At 39.4% G+C, this 6,937-nt stretch overlaps 1 protein-coding gene across 2 annotated transcripts; it reads right to left on the bottom strand.

The window, feature by feature from the left end:
* Positions 1-75: 75 nt before the first annotated feature.
* ska3 (spindle and kinetochore associated complex subunit 3) lies at positions 76-6,735 on the bottom strand. Of its 2 annotated transcripts, none has more exons than XM_015018808.1 (11): positions 6,443-6,735; positions 6,275-6,336; positions 4,819-4,990; positions 4,265-4,691; positions 3,401-3,456; positions 2,871-3,064; positions 2,565-2,768; positions 1,817-2,005; positions 1,615-1,688; positions 600-732; positions 76-377 (listed from the first exon to the last, which is right to left on the bottom strand). In XM_015018808.1, exons 1-11 carry the CDS (start codon positions 6,558-6,560, stop codon positions 219-221), a joined length of 1,788 nt encoding a protein of 595 aa, XP_014874294.1. In that variant the 5' UTR covers positions 6,561-6,735; the 3' UTR covers positions 76-218. The 2 variants fall into 2 exon arrangements, with proteins under 2 accessions (XP_014874294.1, XP_014874293.1); XM_015018807.1 differs by having other exon boundaries at positions 76-376; positions 596-732; positions 6,443-6,734.
* Between the last annotated feature and the right edge of the window lie 202 nt (positions 6,736-6,937).

Below are 6,937 nucleotides of genomic sequence, written 5' to 3'. Positions count from 1 at the left end.
TAAACTTCAAAATAAAACATAATAACAGAGAAAAAATATTTTTAAAAAAAAAAAAAAAAAAAAAAAAAAAAAAGATGTGCAAAAAGGTACTAACGCTGTCATTTCTGGCTGTTTGGGACTCCACTTCTGAGTGTCAGTCTTTCTACATTGTAGAGAACAGGAGTTGTTATATCCCTCAGTAAGGACTACACCAACAGCTGACCAGCGCCTCGCCGGTTTTAGTTGCCCGTTATCAGTTTGTACACGGCGGCTTCCAGAACCCCGTCCACCTGCTTCAGCCTCTGGAGCTCCGTCAGACACAGGACGTACACAGGAGCCTTGGTTCCCACACTGATGATCCTCCTCAGATCGTCCATCGTGAATTCCTTCGTTTCTCCTGCAGAGGGCGCCAAAGAAAAGGGCATTGTGAAAAGGACTCCTTATTTCGCTTTCCTAAAACTATAGCTTACAGCTAATACAAAAAGCTGTTAGCATCTGTATTCGTGGGGTTTTTAGGTTTCACTGGCTGACAACTATGACCTCTAAGTTGGTTTCATTTCCGAATTAAAATGCATGGGCATGCGTTCTGTAAGGATACGTTTTCTTTCCTGCTCACCCTGGTGTTGTGCCGTAAATCCGTTGATGTTTTGGACAGCCTGGTTAAGGCTGCCGAGAGTCATCAGCCTCAGGTAGGATGGCAAAGTCTGAAACTCGCTCTGTGAAACCAAAGAAAGACCCTTTGCAGGAGGAGCACTAGAGGAATGAAATAAAGAAATCATCAGGAATTAGTAACTGAAAAAAGAAACATCTACCAACGCTGTCACGATGAAATAAAACATACAATACTATCTAGAGAAAGAAGGAAGACCCTCAAGAAATGTGATTTCTATATTTTCTAAGAGTTCTAGGTGATATTTGCACCTGGATAAAAATGTAGCTAGATAATTAGCAGCATTACAATATCCTAGATACCAAGAGTATAATGTCAGAAAGAGGAAAATTTAATGTGTGTTGAATAAACTAACAATAAAATAAATTTAACAATGGGTATATTTAAATAAAAGCAACCTAATTTAAAATGTTAATTTGTTTTAAAAACTGTCAGATTTAAAGAAGAAAAAGCGAATGAGGTGGATTAGCAGAGCTCATCCATCTTCTTCCGTCAGAAGCCTCTTCAGATTTGAAGCTACACTGACTGCTAGCAGAAACCTTTCCTGTCAGTAACCATTAACCTGCATAGTCTTTCAAGATACTTGGATGTTGTGAGAAATGACAGCATTTATTTTTCCCTTGGGGTTAAAAAATGAATTTTTTAATTGAAATCACATCTGTGTAAAAAAAAAGTGTAAAATTGATTATTACATACTTTTTAATTCATAAACAAAACAACTTCAAGTGACTTGCAGTTCATTTGCCATGCAGGTTTTTTTTTTGCTGCACCTAGATATTTCAGATACGAAACGCAATGAGACAAAGAAAACCGCAGCAAATCCAAAATAAGATTTTCAAACGATGATCTCATTTACTAAAAAATAAAAGCCACCCAAATGAAAAAGCAACCCACGTTCCTTCACTGCAATCACTTAAACAGAACCTGTTTGACAAAAAAAAATACAAAAAAGTCTTAAGCAGTACCTGTGTTTTATTGAGCTGACAGATGAGGCAATAGGTGCAGAGGTTGATTTCTTTGTTTGAACCTGCGATACAAGCTGCAAAATGAAACAAAAGTAGGTTAGAAAGACTCAATTTATTGTCCAATAAATTTACTAAAAGAAAAAAAACCAAAAACAAAACCGAATAGCTTGTCAATCTTAGCAGAAAACAAAGCGACTCCTACTTTACATATATCCTGTGTAACCGAGCTGAGGTCTGGCATCTCGGGGGTGCTGGGCTCCTGGTAGCTCATCCTGATGCGAGGCGTTCCAAAGCTGAACTCCTGGGTGGGTCCGTCCAGGTCCAGTCTGTTCACGCCGGTGTCCTCGCCCACCTTCTCATGCTCCCCAGCCCTCAGCATCCGGCCATTCTTCTGCAGGTCGGCACCGGTAAATAAAACCAGACGAGTTCATTTCTGTACAAGTCGTTCTGTTGGTGAAGCTTGAATACAATTTATAATTTTTTTTTGCATGTAGAGTGATATAATACGTGATTATAGAGTTCTGTTCAGCTAGCTTTCCAACACGAAGGCAGCCACAGGTCGTTTTTGTGCAAGACCGATGGCGCAAAGTCACAACACAAAGAAGCACATATTTAGAAAATAGAAGAAAAACAGTGTACTATTTTCCCCTACAAATAAAAAGCATCATGTGAATTTGTATTCACAAAACCGTCCTCTGATATCCTCAAATAAAATCTAGTGCAAGCAAATTGCCTTCAGGATGAGCCTAAGCACTAAACAGATATAATGAAGTAATGTTCATTCCATCAACTAAAAACAAATGAATAAAAACCAAATACCAAGGCACGACCTACCCAGAGATAATCCTCTATCAAAGTATAAAAAAGCAACAAAACGACTTGCTGCTCCGACCGCAGTGACACTTTTTTGATAATCTACTGAGAAAACATTATTATTATTCAGGTCTTACAGTCTGAAGGGAATTCCCCAAAAAAGACTCCAAGTTGGGCATCTCTGGAATCTCCTTCTCCTCCACGCCAAAGAAGTTCACTTCTGGCACATTGTACTCCCAGGCGGGCTTGGAGTCGCTCGCTCCGTTGCAGGGAGAAGTTTGAAGCTTGAAGATGTTACGATCCCCGTCACCCTGCAAGCTGACTGGCTCGGGCTCTGCTGTCTGGAAACAAAACACACACAAAAAACCCCCAAAACAAAAACATGCAATCAAAAACTGAGTGGAGGTAAGAGAACGCTCCCGAAGCATGAAACGTTCTTATACCTTCTTGCAGCTGACCAGGCGGCTCACGTATGGAGTTTCAAACACAGGCACCTCGGGGGTCGTTGACGGGTTTCCATAGCGACAGGGGGACTCCGGGTCTCTTGTTTCTTGCGACGGCAGGTGACCGTTTGGCTTTTTTATCTTGAAGCCTGGGGTGCAAATTACAGGCGGCTCTGGAGACTCTAAATTGTCAACTGAACACAAAAATAGATAACATCATAAGTAGGGCTGCAACTATTGATTATTGTAATAATTGATCCCATCAATCATTCTGACGATTAATCGGATAAAAAAATAAAACAAAACAATTGCCACATTCCACAGATTTTTATTTAAGCCTTTTTCATACAATATTCGAAAGATTTTAGAAGACACAAGTAAACATAATTTAAATCATTTTAAAATAAGAAAGTAAGCAATTTAATTGCCCAAAATGTAATAAGAGTTCAACAGTGCTGCAGGGCTTTCTTAATCAGAAACACCTGGCAGAGAATAACACCAGTAGTGAAGCACAGAGGAAACTTTCATACCTTTAGTCTGCAAACTCTCCATCACCTCGTTAATTGATGGGATATCTGGTGAAGGTCTGTAGAGGAAAAACACACATGTAGCTCCGAAACTAATACAGTGACTTTGAAAATATCACTCCTGCATTTAATACTATATACTTAATAGTAATTTCATGTGGTTGACCAAGACAAATTAGTGCATAGTTGTGCAAAGAATTTCATTCAAAATGTCAACATGCTCTGTGAGGTGGAAGGTGGGTAACTGCAGCTCTGAGGCGGAGCTTCGTCCTCGAAGGCGGGGCTAGGTCCACCTGCGTGTTTTGAACAGCTGAATGGTTGCCATGGGAGATGATAGGATTTCTCAAACATGCATGAAAGAATCAAGGCAATATTCCAGGTATGTTTTTGATAAGGGGATAATATTATAACATGATGTAAAGCTAAAAAAAGTCAATTTTGCAGAATGTAAAAATAATACTGCCCCATTTACAGGGGCAAGATTATCACATCAGACTAGCCATTAGCAGTTAGCAAACACCTGGTGGGACTGCTGAGCTCATTATAGGAGCCACTTCTCAGAGCGACGCTGGTATATATGTTGCTAAAGAGTTAATAGAGGAGCCATGCTGTGATCACGTCCTTTCAGAAAGAGCAGGTGTTTATAAGAGACAGAGGCCCAATTTTAAGGCGTCAAATTAGGAAGTTAAAATTCTTTTAAGTCATGTTTGACATATACAGCATTTTTATAACAACTGAAGGTAACGTAGTTACTTGATTGTGCTATAAAATGGCACTATAGTACTGCCCCTTTAAGAGTGCGCGGACACCCTGCTCCTCATCAATCATCATCAGAAGATATTTCTTGCGTTATTCAGTTGACTTTACTTGTCAGGCTTTAGATCCTTCTTCCTGAACAGAGCCATGGTGAAGTCATTGTTCAGACACATCGTGTCCTCTGAGATGCCAAAATCACGCATCTGGGGCGTCTGCAGGTCGTCGTCGTCCATCCGCAGCGCGCATTTAGGAGTCATGGCCAGAGGCGGCGGCGCGGGCGTACGAAGCGAGGGCTGCGGGAGGTTCAACTCCGGCATGGGAGGAACTTCGGCGCACCACTCTGCTCCACCCAGAGCTCTCTTCATCTGTAACTCAGAGAGACCGAAATCGGAGAGCTTAGGGGTTCGCAACAAGTCGGCGAAGGGATCCACCGCTGTTGGAGGTGGTGTGGAGTTCGTCCTCTCATCCTCCTCCTGGCCTTCGTCTTCTTCGGTCGCCAAGCCGGTTTCATCCTCTTCTGCTTCTTGATCGTTTGGGTCTGATGGACGGAGGGGTGGGGGGAATAAAAAGTGTCAATTCAAGTCAAAAGAATCTTACAGGTGTTTCTCCAGATCTGAAACATTTCAAAGACACAATGAAGGAATGAGATTTGAATTAATGCTTACTGTTTGGAGTTTCTGCGTCAGATGGAGCTTGGTAACCATATTTTTCCAGGTGTGTCCTGATTGTGTGGATATCTTTAGAGACCCTCCGTTCCATCACTCTACAGGCCTTAATGAAGTTGCTAACCTCCTCCTCTCGTTGCTTTTGCTCAGCCAACTCTGCTTGTAGCTGCACCTAAACAAGCAACAAGTTTATAAAGATACCTTAATGTGTAAGGAAATTGGTAAAATACTGATCCAATGTAAGGAGTATATTAATAAATAAATGTTTAAAAATTAACAGATAAAAAGAAAATAAAGCAATATTCACCATAAGAAGCTCTAACTTTTAAACGTCGGCACTTATTGAAACATTTTATTCATTCGACTTCATTAAAGTTCTGTTATGTCAAATAAGAAAATTAAAGGCTAAGCAAACAATATAGAAATATTAGACTGTCAAGAATTACACTTTAAAATAACTCTTGATTTGTTAAATGTCAGTTTTACCCAACATAAGAGATGTGTTGTTGTTTTTTAATTGCTTGGTCTATATGCTGTTAGGATTTTTTTAGAAGATTTTCTTAACTTAAGAAAAATTAATTGTACCGTATGGTAATTTTTCTGTTATTTTTGTGTATTTTAATTACAAACAAAGGACGATAACAGTTCAGGCATATACACCTTGGCAACGGAAATAATTTACAAGATGTTTGCACTCCAAGTGAATACAGACCTTTATATGATTGCTTGTCAGGAAAGAAGAAAGGTAGAAGAAAAACAAAATATATTAGTAACCAAGAGCCTCAGTATAAACTAAAAACATTAACTGTCCTGTTGCCTCAAAGATAAACAATTTCCTCCAGTTTTTCAATAAGAATTCTTCATTCAACATTAACTTGCATGTAATATTTTACAACTTGTGCTTAATGTTCCTGCTTGACTTTTTAATGGAAAATATTAATTTCCAGGAAGGATTTGTTTATTGAAGTGTGCTGAAAGGACCGTCTATTTATCAGTATGAAACCATTCTGTTCTATTCTATTCACCTGAAATGAAAATGGAGATGAAGGAAAATGCAAACTATACGTAGTAAAAGAAACACGGGTTCTAGTGAAGCTAATTATGTCGACAGCATTTAAATTTATAGTATCTGTCTTTGTCAAACTGTAGATACTTTAACTAACTAGTAGCATTTTGCTATTTACCGATAAAGAAGTGGTTTGAGAAAGTGGGTTATTTCTGCCACACATTTTTGCCAGAACATCTAATACATTTTTCTACCAAACAAAGAAAAACTAACTGAAGATAGACAATGTGTTATTTCTTTTATCAAGCGAAAAAAAATACATACATTAGCACAGCTACGGTGCACGTAGTTACATAAAACAAACGTTAGTGGCGTAGGAAGCTGAGCCGGTGTTATAAATCTGTTGGTTAAAGCCGAGACTCGGGCAGGTGTACCATGCTCCAGGTGTACCTTGAGACTGCTGACGTCGCTGTTCACTTCATGATATGCTCGCATCGCTCGGACGGCTGTGTCTAAAACGAAACAAACCAGTATTAACACATTTGTACATAACGATAAGCAACAGAACATGTTTAGGAGCAAGAAGAGAGCAGCAGAGCTTGTTGCTCCCTCTCTCACCGCTGTCACCATCCTCGTTTCTTCGGCCCTCAAAAGCTTGCTGTAGTTTCTCGGTTTCGGCCTCTAAAGTCACCGCCAACTTCCTTAGCTTGGAGAAAAAGTCTCGGGTAGACTCCATTTTGGAATAGGAGTCCAAAGCTACTAAAAGGGATTAAAGCAAAACGTGAAAAATCCGAAAGTGAAGACGGCTCGTTTGTTTACCAGCTCTCACTGCTAGAAAACAACTTTTAGATTTTGGCGCCTCTTCCGGCGAAAACGGAAGTGCTTTCTTCTTCTTTTACTAAATGTGTTTATTTTCCTATGTTCGCCCCCTAAAGGCATAGTAGATCAATAGTTGATATCTAATTCAGTGAGAAAATGGTGGCGGCTTCAATAAATTTGTGAGGTTTCATAATTAAGAAAAACGTTTATGTGTATATAAAAAAATGACTAAATAACTTAAAAACAGATTTCTTATTTTAGAATTAAACCAATAGTGTCTCACGAGAAGGAGTG

Source organism: Poecilia latipinna, unplaced genomic scaffold, assembly GCF_001443285.1.
Source record: "Poecilia latipinna isolate Pla-1442-1.1 unplaced genomic scaffold, P_latipinna-1.0 Scaffold2324, whole genome shotgun sequence".
Classification (NCBI taxonomy): domain Eukaryota; kingdom Metazoa; phylum Chordata; class Actinopteri; order Cyprinodontiformes; family Poeciliidae; genus Poecilia; species Poecilia latipinna.
Note: the sequence above shows the minus strand (reverse complement) of the source record. Positions and strands in the feature narration are given on the sequence as shown.